General features: G+C 36.1%; 1 protein-coding gene across 1 annotated transcript in view; it reads left to right on the top strand.

Annotated features, from left to right (window-relative positions):
• The window catches only part of LRP12 (LDL receptor related protein 12), a 51,087-nt gene that overhangs the window by 21,484 nt on the left and 12,718 nt on the right, over positions 1-16,885 (top strand). Inside the window, exons 2-4 of the mRNA XM_059815311.1 lie at positions 6,357-6,413; positions 13,342-13,477; positions 15,033-15,235. Of these exons, the coding sequence (XP_059671294.1) occupies positions 6,357-6,413; positions 13,342-13,477; positions 15,033-15,235 (396 nt within the window). The remainder of the gene's footprint in view (positions 1-6,356; positions 6,414-13,341; positions 13,478-15,032; positions 15,236-16,885) is intronic.

Here is a 16,885-nt window from a genome sequence, read left to right on the forward strand (position 1 = left end):
CATTCGTTTTCACTGTTTGAAATTGTAGATGTATTTACTGTATCTTCTTAGTAGCAGATGTTCTTCTGTTACAGGGATTTGGAATAAATCTTGTCACTCTGTCGCTCAGCTTGCCTGTAGTAGAGAATTCTGACTGATGTCTGCACAGCAGTAAGGCTTTCTCTCAGTGTTTCTGTCTGTTGCATGTGTAATTTTATATTAAAAGAAATGTTTCTTTAATCCTTCCCTGAAGGATAATGTACATCTTGCTGCACAGCTTAATACTGTTTTACAAATGACCACCTGAAATTCCTATGACTCCAGTACTGAAGTCTAAGGAAATACGGAAAAGAACTGCACGTAACTAGTTAACATCAAACTGTTGATTTAAAAATAAATAATACAAAATTTGTCAATAACTCTTGCAAAGATTCTTCATCTCAGCTGGAGATTATTGATCAGTTAATGCCTAAAAGTCAATACTGTTACTTCTTAGGATGCTTTTTTAATTGCCTTTTGTTATGAAATACATGAACTTCGGCAAAAGCATGTGTTGCCCTTTGTCAAGGAAGTAAGCAGCAGTTGGGTGTAGCACAAAAACTTCTGGTCAAAGATACAATGCACATTATCTAAAAAAAGAGCAATAAAGACGTAAAAATATGAGATGACTGTGGATCATGAATATTATCTTGAGCAGTTAATCCAAATGCATATTGGTGCACAAACATGTTAATTTGATTTCATGCATACCTCAAATGAAAAGGATGCTGTGATTGCAAACTAAGCCATCAGAAGGCAAGAAATAATAAAATGGTGTCACCTGTTAAAGGCTGTGATTGGTTTCTGTAGGAATCTGAGAATGACACTGCTGCTTCGCTTTGTTACTGAATATAGAGACGTAACAAATGTTGCCTGGCTTCAGTGGACTGTGTACTCTGAGCTCTGCCGCACCTTAACTTGAAGCATTCCCTTGTAGCAATAATACTGTTTATTTCATGAACTGTTCTGGGAGAGTAAGTGTCAAATGCTTAGGTAGCTCGCTCTCTCTTTCTTTTCTTTCTTCCTATCTGCTCTGCTTTCAGTTCCTTGTCTCTTCTAATGTTGAAGTTGCACTTGTAGCTCTGTTCCTGTCTTCAGAGGAAGGCAAAGTCTGAATTTCTTTCATACAGTTTAGCAGTGGTAGGAGAACATATTTTGCACAGATAGAAGAGAAAGTACAGGAGAAACCATATTCTCAGAGACTTTTCGATGTTATAAAGGATGAAGAAACAAGTCTAGTCCCTTTTGTACCCTCATGTTTGTTTGACGTTACAGAAAGTATGGGGGTTTTTTCTCAGTTGCATAATCTCAATTTACTGTGTACTACTCTTTCTGCAGTACAGGAGAGTTTGGTAGCAGTATGTCTGTATATCTGTGGATATGTAGCTCTCTGCTATTGTTAGAGCATTAAATCCCTGCAGCTAATGCATTTAATTCTAAATGCACAGTAGTTTAACAAATACAGATGCAAAATGTTCAGGAGATAAGGAAGTTGTAAACGATGAGCCAAAAGACTGGAGAGGATCCTGCCTCATTTTTTTTGGCTCATTAAATGCATGTGACCTACATGTAAATAATTCAATATAGTATTTTGGGTTACATAGCGAACAAATGTTTTTATCAAGCATGGTTTGAGTTGGAAGGGACCTTTAAAGATCATCTAGTTTACCTGGAGGAGGGTGGTAGTACTTGTTTTTCTGTTGATCTCCCAGATGCTCTGCTCTGAGCTGTGACATCCTAACCTTAGATTATGCGTAGGTATGATGGGTAGGCAGTTAGCCTTTGCACTTTTCTCCCACAGACTCGGCAGACAAGTGTGGCTGCGGTTCAGCCTGACAGATGGCGTCTTCAGGTGGAGCTTGTTTCTTCACAACTGTGCTTAGGTATTTGCAGGAAGTGGAGGGCGAGATGGCCACAGGCTGGGACTGTCACCAAATGTGCTAGCAAAAGGGGTCATTTCCAATAAGCATGCTGGAATATTACAGAGGCATCATGGATGTTTCCAGCTCCCATACCTCTAGATCAAGATGGTTTTTGCTATTTTTAGACTAGGGCATTATAGAACCATTGCTAAGTGGCTTTTTAGTGGGGTGATAGGTAACACAGCACCAGTTTGTTCATGGAAATGTATTGTAAGATTCTTATTTTGGTAGCATCATCCACATTTGGTCAGTTAGAAGCAAAATTTGGTGAAGATTAATGCAAGATAACTTCAGCTGACAAGATGCAGTGTAAACAAGTTAAGCTTACTCTCTGTAAGGTACAGAGGGGACAGGAATTTTGGGAGTAGGATGAAGAAAGGAAATTTGGTCATGAAGTACATTGTCTAAAGTAAAGCAGGTTGAACACGTACCATGATAAAGGGTGTTTGGAAACGCATGATACACAGGAAGTGTTGCTGATCTCTTGTCCCTGATAAATGTGGTTCAAGAGAAGTGTCCTGTCCAGTCTGCTTATGTAGCATTCATTATGCACCACAGTACCTTTTAACTCAAGGTAGTTTAAAAAGGCTCTCTGTTCGTAGCCATTCAGTTACAGCAGTTCCTCAATTTATACAGTTCTGTTTATAGGGAGGGTGTTAATTTGGCTGTTAAAGCTAATGGCAGAGGCTTAATCTTGATACAGAAGAATTTAGCTTCAGTGGAGATACGTGTGCGTGATTTTTTTTTTTTTTTTTTTTGTGGACAGTAACTACTTGGTCTAACAGCAAAAATAAAGGTAACTTAAAGGTGGTGTTTGCCACTATGGATTTTCTTTTCATTTTTCATTTCAACAGTCAGGTTAATTTCTCTGTAAAACACAGTCTGGATTTAACTGAGTCCCAAGGTACATGATGTTCTTCCAAACTGAAGTTATAAAACTCAATTTTACAATCACAGTGGACAAAGAAGTCGCATGTACCAGATTTTTTTGGGTGCACTTTCACGATATTCATCACTTCAGTACTAGTTTTAGTCAAATTGAAATTAAAATGGGGTTTTCATTTAAGAGTCATTATTTGATATTTCAAATATATCAGTATTTAGATAAACTTCTCTTCTCTGTCTGAAACCTCCAAGTTCATATATCAGGAATGCAGAAGCTTGTCTTATTTAATCTGAATGGGACACTTAATTATTGGAGGGGGGATTTGTTTGGAGGGGGAATCTGTTTGGCTATGTTTTTTGAAAACTGCATGAATTGGAGTAAAACTTAAAGGAGAAGATCATTTCAGGACTGTAGGCTTAGTTTTATGCTCTGAAGTTTTATGGAGATAATCCTTTGATATTCTTCCCACTTTGAGAGCGAACTGTGCTGCGCAGGCCATGGGGAAGGAGGGATGTAGGGGGGGTATCATCCCAAAATGAAGGTTGCTGTGTGGTGGTTAGCCTCCACGTTAATCTGAGCATCACTGCTATTGTCTGGGTTTCAAATATGTAGGATGTGGCAGCTATTTTTTTTCCAAACATGTCATGCTTTTCAAGTGTGAAAGCATTGTTTTTTCCACACTTTCCCCTTATAGCTTTCCTTTGCAGTTTGGTTGGAGTGTTTGCTGCTGAGACCACCTTGCTGCCAGCCACACTCCCCTGGCCCATGTTTATTTTTCTGTGATGAAAGTCAGAAGATGTTAGTGAGTCAGGTACCTTCCATGGCCATGGTTTTTATCTTCCACGTAGCTTTGTTCTCCTTTCCAGAGTCCGTATAGGAGTATAGGGCTCATGGCTCTTTGACCAGGATGTTCGGAAGTGATGTTGTCAGCGTGTTGGGTTTTTCAGGGTGGGGTGGGGGGTGTTTAATGTAGTTTCATACAGACTGATAGGGAAGAAATGTCCCAACTGCTGGAAAACCTGAAGGCAAACCTAGTGTCATCTTGCCTGCTTCTGTGGTCAGTCAGCTGTGAGACACAAATCAAAAGGCATTAATTTAAGTGTTCATGGAACTACTTGTTGTCTGTTTCTGCCTACTCCCAAGACAAGACAGCATCTCAGCCTGGAGGATTAGAGTGGGATAGAAAAAACTGACGAAGGTCAAAGGGACTGGCTTTGTGCTGTGAAAATAAAATAAAATTTTATGGATGAGTCCATCAGAATCAGTGACCAACTTTGACCATAACAATACTTCGAACATTTAAGAGATTTTTAAAGTTATTCAAGACAGAAAGGCACCTCAGAAACTGGAGATTATTCCATACTGTAAACGCACTCTATGAAGAGTCTTAACTCATTTTATAACCAATTGGCTGTTTTTTGGGGTTTGTTTTTTTTTTTTTAATTGCAGTCAAGGAATCTTTAGAGGTATTACCAGCAGTGGTGGAAACACACTCATGTGCACTTAAATAGAAAGCCATTAAAAGTACTTTCCATACTTTTGTTTAACCTAAAGGTTACCAGTAGTTTAACATATTTCGTATCCTATTTACCGAAGATTCTATTTTGATTTTTTAAGAAAAAACATTATAAACACTTGTTTTTATCTTGAGCCTTGTCCATTTGAAATTTTTAACTTAAATGCAGTTGCTGACCGTATCTTAAGCTGCAGGACTGAAGTTAACATACATTTCTGTTTAATACTGCTTAAAATAAGTGGTCCATTTGTCATAAGTATTTATAAAAGAATATGAAGGAGATGGGTATAGTCCTGGTTACACAGGTGATTTTTTTTTTTTTTAAGTCACTAAAAAGAAAAAAAGTAAGTGATGGAAGATGCCAGTTTTTGAAAAACAAACTTGGTTTCTTGCAGGCAGAATGGATTTGTGCAGGAACTTCTCAGTGTGTGTCTTCCAGTGCTGTGCTGTCACGTGTACTTAACCAGCTCCTGTAATTGATGTGGGTAAACTTTGTTTCAAGTTTTGTTAGGTGGCACGTGTTTCAGTTTTAAACTTCAGGTTCCAGTGGAAATGAATAGTAAATATTTCTTTAAAACATCAAGAAATATGAAAGCTTACTGGTGACCTAAGAAAATTTTTTTTTATATACTCGTAGTTTGCTGTATTAAATAGATAGACTAACAGGAATTTAAAAGATAATTATGTTCCCATATCTTAATGGAAATTACTGATCTGTTATCTGATATATTGATATTGTAGTGGGCTCAGTTTGTATGGAACTGTGTGACATAATTGAGATCATTGCCTAAAAATTTCATAAAGTTGTCAGCAGTTAGTAATGCTTAAATGGCATCTGAACACACTCTATTTCAATGACAGTTTCCAATAAAAAAGGAAGTAATAATCTGAGAGATTTCTAAGGTTCATCTAGGTCAACTCTAACAGTCTTTGAGTTTTCCTCATGTATTTGAGGTTCTTGTTACCCAAACGCATCACACTTACATTGCAGTTCTGGTAGAACAACTGATTTCACATGTGTGAAAATCTGTTTGATATGGCAAATCTTCAATATTACAAAACTTTGAGGGATTAAGAGTTGTGTGTTTAAAATTTGCTTAGTGATGTATTTTGAATTTTAGATTCACTGCCTATGTTCAAAGCAGCTTGTTTATGAAAGTAGCTCTCTCCTCCCGAAATGCCTGGAAGATTTTATTAAAAATTTGTTGTAAAGGTTAAAAGAAAAGATGTTGAATAAAGGAGAGGAGAATGAGAACTGTTCAGTGGAGGAAATGTGCACAAATACAACATGATCTGTCACATCATGTAACAGGGCTACCACCCATCAGCAAACGTATTCATTTTAGCAGACGACTTTTACTTTGGAGGAGTACAAAGTAGTATGAGATTTGAAGAAATAACTTTTTGTCTCTAACTCTTGATGACCTCATGGGTCTCGTTGTTCATCTTTGCAAGTGTACTTCGTTTTAAAGAACATTGATGGGGAGTTACTCTTGAAGGTAGCTAGTTCCTGGCTATACCTGAAATACCGTTTTGGATAAAGGGTATAGGCTGCAATTCATTATGAAATAGATGGATGTCTTCCCCCAGATGTCTTTATTTGCATAGCATTTACTTACGAATCTTGATCCAGGAGGAGATGGGGAAGATGCATTGAAATAAACCTTTCTTGAAAAGAAAATAACATTTGATGCAAAATCATGTAAAATCTACTATCTAAAATGCCTGAAGTTTCTCAAAACTCTTTGCTACTATCAGTCTCTCGTTCCTTAACTTTCTAGTATATTTAATTGTTCCTAGTACACTAATGATGCTTGTTTCTTATTTTCATTGTAGAGCAACTTTTTCTCTATTTTTTCTCTAAGTTTTATTATAAAATGAACATAGGACCTTTAATGTTTAATATTAATTAAAATAACTTCAGTTTTGTTCTTTCTGTTCTGTAAAAAGGTATCTGAAGAATTTTTACAAATTTTATCTTGGAAATTAGCTTATTCATTATGTTTAATTTTAGGAAATGGTGCTCTTGCAGAACATTCTGAAAATGTGCATATTTCAGGAGTGTCAACGGGTAAGTCATTTTTTGTAATGTTTAAATTTCATGCATGACTTAAATAGTAAATATTGAAAGCCACCTGGTATCTTATGAAGAGATATTTGGCTATAAAAATTATTACTGCCTTTTGCAGCATGTAATAAGGAATGAAGCAACTGGAACATGGAAAAATTCTCATAAGATAAAATTGATACCTGCATGCTCATGAACAGATTATGCCTTTCTAAGTGGACTGCTTAATTATTTTTCCATACAAACATTGAACTAAGAGAAAAGTTGGTTTAAGTTGAATTGATATTTTCTTTCCACAGTAAAGTTTTTGTGAAATGTAATTTATTGAAATGTAATTTTGGACACTGCTACTATCAAATAATATAACTCCAGGAGTTATGCGTTTCACCTGATTAGATTGAAGCAGTAACTGAAACTACTGTACACTTGACTGCACAGTTTCCTTAACGCAAGAAAAAAAGGATTTTAGGACTCATGAAACTGAGAAACTGATGAGACGCTGGGAGAATATGGGGTATAAAAGCAGCACACGTTGCTCAAAGGTTGCTACATTCTCTTCCAGTAAGTCGGTCTTAGGCCTTTTCTGGGCAGCAGCCACAGTTGGGACTCTTCTGTGTTAGTGATGTGACTGTATGTCCATTAAGGCGTTAGGTGATACCAGTGTATAGTCTTTGTTCTTTGCATGTTAAACAGTGTCAGCTAAGTTGCTGGTCGTGTTTTATGGTACAGATGCTCAGAATATGTGCAAGTGGGGAAACAAACACTCTACAAGCCTGATTCTTTCCATAGGGAAGGTGCCCCTAATCCCAGGAAATTGAACTGATTTTCACACCCTTCTCTGAAAATAAGAGTCAAAATGCAAACTCGCCCTTTTTGACAGCAGCTTGCACATCTCACTGTAGTTATCGTTGCAGTATCACTTCAGACTTTACATTGCTACTTGTGCACGATTAAGTTTTTTGGATAAATGTAGGGTCAGTGGATGGTCTCTGTTACACCATACTATCTTCTTTTTCCCTTCCATTTTTTGCCACTCAGACTGTCAAAAGTCTAATTACAGAAGATCTTTGCCATTCTTGTGCTGCATCATGAAGAATGTTGTTGCTTTTCAACAGTATTAATGCACCAAGTATCATATATAGTACATTTATGGCACACTGTAAATAATAAATAACAGCACAGGTACTTGCCACTGTTGGAACAGTTGTTGCTGAATTGTATTGTACGAGATACACAGCCTAAAATCTAGCTATGCAGCTTTCAGGATATGTTTTAATAACCCTTCACCCCTTTGTTTACTGCAACAGTCGTGTCACAGGTCTCAATACAGGCAGAAAAGCATCTGCTGGGCAAGAGGTGAACGGAATTTTTGACTCTGCTTTCAGTACTTTGGCCAGCACGCTTGAATAGGCAGTGCCAAGAAGAGGAGAACACAATGTACTTCCTACGCAAGATAACAGCAGCTGGTAGACAGACGTTTAACTACTGAAAAGAAAGATCCAGTGAGGACTTCCATTTAAAGATAAATTAAAAAATAAGAAATGTAAATATATTTTTTAAAAAAAGGCAGTTCTGGCTGTCTTGTGTTCTAAAATAGCTTTCCAGCTGGGGAAAAATAAATATCATACTCTTTAAGCTTCTATCTTAATATAAAATGAAAATTCTTCACTGGAGAATTTTGAGATAATGGAGATGGGGGGGGTCTGTTAATGAAAACCTGAAGAAAGCATGTAGGCAGACCTAGTGGCATTTTCCTTACAGTTCTTTGTATGTACATCTTAAATGTTTGGTGTATGGCCCAAATATAAAAGATGGGGATGGATTTAGATGATTTTTGAGTTCCTTTGAAACAACCTGGGTCTCCCAAACATGTTTTTGTACTTGCAGATTATATATTTTATCAAGCATACCTGGACAGCTTTATATTTATCAGAATATTTTTAAGCAGAGTTTCTGTAAAATAGAACCAAAGACATCTGGCCTTTAATCTTTCTAAATCCAACTTTAACTTGGTGTTGAAACCAAGCAAGCGATTTTCTTGGACTGTTGCTACTGAGAAGGGATTTAAAATGAAATGATTGTCTTGATGGTAGAATTCCTGTCATGCTGCTGCTGTAAGGCTACATGACCTACCTTACTAAATTATGTTTTAATAGCACAGACCTCTGTGGTCTTTGGTATTTATGCTTCTGCTGTATATTATATCTGCCAAGTTGCAGGTACACCTCTAATATATAAGCATGCTTTTTCTACCAGCAGCAATAATAGAATGTTGTCTCTCGCATATAAGCGATCATAGAGAACAAGTGTTTATGCCTTTAAAATCTGAAAAATTTAGAAATATTTTTCAAGTCTCTCTTTGGGGTATGTAGCACCATAATTGTCACAACTGCAAAACCAATCCACCCCCACCCCGGTTTTAAAGAACTTCTACACTGGTGAAAACACTTGTTCACAACAATTTAAAAAATAATAATATTATTATGATTCCTTTTTACTGGGAGTGTCTTTCTATTCCAGAGCAAAGGGCATTTTAAATTAAAGCTTTACAGCTTGACCTGGAGGCAAAGACTCCTATGCCTTCTTCCCCTGTAGCTCTCCAAATAAGACTTTCAGTGGCTCCTGAGAGTTACAAATGCAATAATTATCCTCCCTATTCATGGTTTAGACTTTATCATAACATTATTCTCTTTTTACTCTAAGCTGTTTTAAACACCTTCAGATCATTTATCCAGCTGCATTCATGTCCTTACCATGTCCAATATAATGCATACCTTATCATCTTGTGGTTCACATTGAAAGCTAATTCTTTTATCTTTTCAACTAATCTCCTGGCATTACTGTGAAGATAAATCCCTAATCTCCCTCTCCCTGCTTTTCTGAAGTGACTTTTTTCCTTGACATGTTGTTCACTGTTACTACAGGTACTTTACTCCTCTAGATCTTGCTATAGAAGTTTTGCATAGGTTTCTCAATTATTTTCTTGTTATAACTTGCAAGTTGAATTTTGTACTATAAAGTTTTCATTTGTCTCTCTTCTGTTTACCAGTCAACATCCCATAGGTAGTTTACGGTCATATTCTGTAACAAGGGGTGGTGAAGAAATTTCAGGAAGAAGGGAATAAGGAAACTTGTACATGTTTTTAAAAAGTCTACAAGAAAATCCATGTACACCAGAAAACCACGTGCACAGCTTATCTTCTCAGCAGCTTTTTTTGACCATTATTTTGCACTTTAGTCTATGAAACATCTTCAGTCCTAATTACAGTATTGCAATCTACTGAACAGAGTTATGTCACGGTAACAAACAGATTGTTAAATTAAGTAAATAGAGTGTTAATAAAATAAAGGCTTACAACGGAAAAAGTTTAAAACGGGTAGGTGACGGATGAGCAGAATTGTACTAAAGAATATAGGGGAATTGAGAGGAATGTAGGAAGAGACAACACTCATGCATGAGATTTGAAAACATCTTGGGCGTGCATCACTATGTATCTTTGCTTCTCTGTGATGCAACCTTCTCAATCTCTTTTGTGCTTCTACCTCCATTACAAACTCATCTTTTTTTTCTGACTCCTCTAGTTTTCATTGTGCTGTTTTCTTATGTATTTTTAATACTTTTAATAAATTATTCCAAACCTAGTCAGTTTTCTTTGTAATTTTAAGTTCCTATAGACATAACTGACCTGTATGGCAAATGCCTGCAGGGCCACTAGCAATTGAAATTAGAAGTGCAAATTCTCCACAACTTAATGAAAAGATGTTTGCCTCTATTCATACATGTCTGTTTTACGTGCTGTCAGTTGAATTGTATTTTTTGATTCCCATGCCCTTCTTGATGTTGCTCACATTCTCCATGTTTACAAACACATGAATAAAATGTATTTTACATTATATTCTCAAAAGCTTTAGAAGAAATAACCTAGTTAAGCAGAGGGTCAGGAACTGGTTTTAAAAGGCTTGCTATTATCTTTTTATAAAGTAGATTCCCTTTAAAGCTCTTCTATTTCAAAAGGTTATCCTTGATTTTAAAAATCTTTCTGAGAAATTATTGTCTCTCAGAATGACAGCATTTCTGAAGTGAAGCTTCTACACAGTTGATCTTGACCTTTATACATTTTTTTTAAGCAAATGGAAGATTTCTGGGTCTCCTGAGTTATAAGTAAGAGATTTCAGTGCATGAATGTATACCAAGTATGCAAGTACATTTAGGTTATGTAGCTAACCTTCAGCTAAGGAAGCTGTAATTCACTTTTCAAATCCATTCCCTTTTATTTGTCCAATCCCCACTTTGTCATATGCACACTTAAACCATCTTAAGTAAAAAAAATATAGGAAATACAGGGATATGACTGGTATTGCAAACAAAGGCTAAAAAATACCAAATTTGAGTAAAACTGAAAGTTTTCAGAGTGCTCTGAAAATACTACCTTGGTTATACAGGCTTTCTATGTGGAATTTCTTCCATTCAAACTCCTGTAACAAGTAAAAGTTACTGCTTATACTACTGCAGGGATTGGACTGAGTAAATTATAGTTGTCAGTGTGTGCTGTGCCAGCATAAGTTGCAAAGCTAATTGCTTAGTAATGTACAGTTGCTAGCAGAGTTTGGAGGTTCCTATTCAATACGCACATGCTGTACATACATTTATAGCATGCTTAAGTTTTTGGAGGTGAACTTTTTAAAATTGAATGAAAATATGTTGAATGGATTATTTTTATCTTCTAGAGTAAGGTTTTTCTTTGTCAGGCAAACTGAAAAACTTCCTTAGAAGTTCTCAGTGACAAAATCTCATATGTCAGTTTGTAAATATCTAAAACCAGATGAACGTTGTAATAGCATGAATTTCACCTGAAGGCAGCTTATTTTAAGCTGAGCGCTATTTCAGTAGTAACCAAGGAGTGCATGGAATTGCTTGCCAACATCTACAAGCTTGGTACATTTGGTTTATACATACTTCTACTTTTTTGCATTTGTTTTTGTACCTTTTAAAAATGCTATTTTACTTCAATATTTAATTGCAAATAACCAGTTTTTCTTTCCAGCCCTCCTATTTCTTGTCTGAACAGATGTAAAGTATATCCAGATCATTCATATAGGAGTAGTGTTCCAAAATATCATGGTGTTACAGCACCACCTATAGGGCTTGCTCAAAATTAAAACAAGAAAGTTTCCAGGGAATAGTTTATTGAATACTCAAATAAAATAATATCTTTCTGTATCTTGAGACATTTTTGTCCCTAGATATTAGGAGAGGTCCTGTGTTCTGTAGCCAAAGTATGTTAGTACTTGACTGTGCGGCATGAATGAAGCTGTAATAAGAAACATGTGAAAAACTATCTAAAGCAATGTTTTCTTACAGCTGTATGTGAAAACAGTAAATTTACTGAGTTTTATTTTTGTTTCTAAATTTCTGTATTTAAACTAATGCAGAAAATGCAGGCATATGCCAGAATTTTTGTCTTTTAATCCTTTCAAACCTATTTTTAGAGATGTATTTGTTATGCCATATATAAGTATTTCTACGTAATAATAATCATTTAAGAATATAACTTTATTGACTAGCTCTAATACAATATAATTTCAGGTCCCCATAGTCTTGAAAAATGATCTTAAAAGCTTGATTGTGGATAAAAATAGAAAAAAAATTAATAACCTGTTTACAAATTACATTATTACAACTTGTGCACTATTACAAATGCAGTTCATTCTTCATCGTGTGTTATCACTGCATCAGTTTGGATTTGTTACTTTAATCAAATACGTATTCAAAATTTTAAAAACACTAAAAGCTTTTGATCATCAGACAATAATGAAAATGCCTCCTCATTTGTAATAGTTTTTCTGTTTAAACTACTGTGCGTAACTGATTGCTCTACCAGTAAACTTTGAGAGCTCACAAGTTTTGGACTAGCAGTGAGGAAACTGAAATAAAAGGACAGAGGACAATTATTTTTAATGTGTTTTCTGACCTCTGAAACTTCCTCGTAATTTCAGGCTCTGTAGTGAGTATTCTGGCCTTCCTATTTATGTGAAGTTTGTGAATATGCTATATGACAGGTGTTGGATTTGAGGCTGCCAAGGGGAAAAAAAAAAACACAACAGCAAAACAAAACCACAAAACTAGTAAGTACATGACTTGAAATAAAATCAGCAGAGCTGAGAATGCTCCGGTGAAAGGAACAAGCAATTGAGTTAAGGCCAATACAGAAAGCTACACTATAATAAAGTAAGAATACAAATGGCGAAGTTACTTCAGTTGCATAGAATTAGTCCTACAAATACAAGCTTTCTAGTCCATTATCAGAAATAGAGTTACGCAAGTCCCTCTTAAGAATAATGTGTTGTAAACCTAACTTTTAATATCTATAAATGAAGTGTGCTGCAGTAAGTGCTTTTCGCCTTGCAAGCATTGAAATCATGTGTATGAAGATCATTTTCATGCCAAGGACTGGAAGGGGGTATTTAAATGATGGCCAGGCATTGGGTCTTCCTAAGACAGGAAATTTCAACTACTTGATTGTTTTGCTTTAATTTATTTTTCACCTTCTAATGCATTTTTCAGTATAAGATATAAATGCATAGTTAAATTGAACTGAGTCTTTGTGAAGGCTAAAAATAAAATTGGGAAATACAAAACCTTTCAGATTGCTAATGAAGTGTCAAAGTCTGTATGTAGTAAGCTTTTTTTAATCTGTAGTACTAATTGACATTAGTATAAACTTCTGCACTATCAACACTGGAAAACATCTTTTGGCTGACATGCTGTGAACTGTGTCCATTATGAACTTCTTTTAGACATTGTTTTTATTGCTACCTCATCTAACTCAGTGGGATATTTTCTGTGATAAGTGTTGATTGATTTTTGTCCTACTGACTTTAAAAAAAATGGCATTAATCAAGTAGCTTTCAATATATATGTGTTTTTTAGCTTGTGGAGATATTCCGGAACAAATTCGATCATCAAGCGGGACAATCACAAGTCCAGGGTGGCCTTCTGAGTATCCTGCCCGAATCAACTGTAGCTGGTACATCCATGCAAACCCAGGGGAGATCATTACTATAAGGTAACAGTGCTCCTGTATTAACCACATGGATTGAAGAAGTACTAACTAGACATTTTTAACTGCCAATTGTGTATGTACCAATTTTCTCTTCCTTCTTGTAAATGTAGGATTTCTGTTTTGTTTGTTTTCTGCCTTTCCTTTTATCTGATTTGTTCTCACACAGCCATGTAGCATTTGTTTTCAACTGGAGAGTTGGTGACTAGAAAAAGTTTGTGTGCTGATTTATTTGATTTCTTTTTGATGTCTCTGAAATATAAGAAATTTGCATTAAAAAATGTGTAGGGGAAGTTCTGTAATGCTTCATTGCTATGAAGTCTCATGGTGTGCTTAAAAGTGGCAGGATATAAATAGTAAATCAATACGTATGATTGCAGTTTTGTAAATGCTGACTTTTGGTGCAGGGAGCTCCTCACATTTTCACATACCTTATAATTTTTCTGAAGAAGTAATGTAAAAAATTTGTATCGTAGGCTCAAGTTCTTATGAGTTTATTCCCCTTTACTGCCACAAGGGAAATCTAGGCTTGTTTTAGCATCAAGATATAAATTAGTACTGCTTCACAGGCTGATCATGAAACTACATTAGCTGCAGATTTACTTCAGTTTCCAGTACAGACCTGCTGACCTAAGAAGCAGCTCTTCATTATGAAGTATTTGCTTTGACATCAGTTACTCTTCTAAAGTACTGCTTTTTAATTTAAACAGTCTTTCTACTAAATATTAAACTGGCATAAATGCAGTGTAAAGTAGGTAGAGCTGTTCATCTACTAGAATGCTTTCCAAACTTTTTCATACAGTTTATTTTTCATAAAACTCATTCATTTTTCTCACATTGTTTCCTTCCACTCATCTACGTAGCATACATTTCACATTTCATTTCTGGTTTACTGCTGTGTTGTCTGTACTGACCTGTTTTGCCCAGACTGTCTCCCCTTCACACTTCATTACCATGACGGCATGTCTTGATATAGCTGTAGCCATTCCATGACATTCCATGACATAACCATTGGGTAACTGAGTAGTGCAACTGGAAGCAAATTTTATCTAAAATCATAGTTTTGAACAATTTAACTGTATTCATAGTGTCAAGTCATATCATTGGCTAAGTGTAGCATTAGCTAAAGTTCTGATGAAATTTGGGTTAAATAAAACCACTTAGTAGTATATGAAAGTCATTAAATGAGACTCCCAAAGACAATTTCATTAACAGAATTATTTAATTTATTTTTAAATGAAGACTTAATGTGTTTTTTATAGAAAACTGAGCTGCCTTAAGTAGTGGATGCAGTATTTTGGTGAACAGAATAGATTCCTGCTGTCCTAATAAAAGTATCATCACCACAAGATTAAATCCTATTCTTACATGGGTAGAGAAGCCGCTCCTTTTATTTCAGACCAGAAAAGAACTTACCTCTGATTTCCATTTTTATGTGTAGCAATTCATCAGCTTGGTTGTGTAATATCCAGTTCAGTAGCAATTTTGACCTCTTTTTTTTTTTTTTTCTTTTCTTTTCTCTCCCTCCCCACCCCCCCCGCCCCTCCCCCCTCCTCCCCAGCTTTCAAGATTTTGATGTTCAGGGATCACGACGATGCAGCTCAGATTGGTTAACAATTGGAAGCTACAAGAATATTGAAGGCTATAGAGCATGCGGCTCCTCCATTCCTTCACCATACATCTCTTCACAGGATCATGTTTGGATCAGATTTCATTCAGATGATAGCATCTCCAGAAAAGGCTTCAGATTAGCCTACTTTGCTGGTATGTTTCAGATGATACCTAGTTCAGCTTTATGGTTTCATTTTTTGTTTTCTGTTTCAAGAAAGACTTCCTTGTAGCAGGGTACAGTATATGCATTTCCTGTAGTCGATTCAAGGCTTATTGTGTAGATTATTTTGATCCCATGCACAACTTGACTATTCAAAGCGGGAATTAGTGTTCACAGTAATAAGTAGAGTGAATGATTTGGGGGAGGGGGAAGTTCACTATTAATACTAGGCAACTTGGGAGGGTTTTTAACATAGCTTAAGATTTGAAATTTTTTCATCAGAATAAAATTACTTGTTGAAATAGTAGGGTGGACTTCTGAGTAGCATAAATAGGGCAAGAGAAGAAACAGTGGGATTTTTTTTTTTACATTTGCATCACTTTTTCCCATCTCCAGGAGGTGTAGTCTCTTTTTTAAAAAAAGACCACAATTAAAAACTTATTAACATGATAAATTACTCTAGCTGAATATAGATATGGTTTTGTACATGCAAAACTTTTATTGGATCATTCAAGTATGCAATATAAGCTATTTACCAGTAATAATCTTTTGAGACTGTTTTATGGGCAACTCTTGCTCTAGTAGCTGTTGCCAAGAGAGAGGAGGAAGGCAGTAATGGGTAAAGACTAGCTCCAAACTTTCTTCTGCCCTTAAGCGATACTAGGATTTTATATAGGAGCATGATCATGGCTTTCTATGTCCTGATTATCAAAAATACTTCATTAGATTCCTTTTTGTTTTCATAATGGTTTCGCGTTCTCTTGCTTCCTCAGTATATGCCTATACTCGACTCTCTGACCTGCTCCAAATCTCTGTGCACTCTTAACTCCTCTCTTCCATAAAACAATTCATACTCTCTCACACCTATCCACTGCCACCCATCTTCAAAACTATTCCACCAAGATTCAGTAAAATGAGCCCTGATCTCCTCTAGCCTAAGCCATGTATGTTTGCCACCGTTCTGTGTTCTGCGTTCTTTCTGCTTAACGGCTTCCTCCACTCTGTCAGTCTCTCACAAACCTCAAGTTTCCAGGCAGGCATATCCCTTTCTATCACCTGTTTTCAAACCTACAAAGAAGTTCCCTCTACACTTCAGCTCCTTGCAGCTCAGCAAGTCTTGGAAGAAGTAATGCAGCCTTGCATTTGATGCTGGCTCAGCTTTCAGGGCAATATTCTATCTGGGTTTTGCTTACTGTCTCACCAAAAAACATGACGGGGGAAAAAAAAAGCTACTGTCTAATCAGTCATTCTCTACTGCTGTTTCTGCTAACTGCTCACACACATGCTATTATCCTGTGTGAGGCATTGGCTTCTGCCCTCTTCTCATAGGTGCAGAGGGAAGGCAGCGTTCCTGCCTGAGGGGCTTTGAGAAGGACATATTGGATAAGGCTGTGGAATGGGCAGAGGAGGAAAGCCACAGGCTCAGTAGAGTTTTTCTGAAAATCCTTTGCTCTCTTTTCCTCTGATCTTGAAACAATTTCAGTATGTAACCCCTTTTGGAAGAAGTTGCAACATTTTCAAGAATAAGCAATTTTTACTGTTATGTGATTTCTTCTTGTTAGCATCATGCAGTGGTACTCAGTTTAGAGTACTTAAGACTTTAACCAAATGTTTTCAAATGTCTTTTCAAAAACAAATTTTGG

The sequence above is a fragment of the Gavia stellata genome, chromosome 3, assembly GCF_030936135.1.
Source record: "Gavia stellata isolate bGavSte3 chromosome 3, bGavSte3.hap2, whole genome shotgun sequence".
Classification (NCBI taxonomy): domain Eukaryota; kingdom Metazoa; phylum Chordata; class Aves; order Gaviiformes; family Gaviidae; genus Gavia; species Gavia stellata.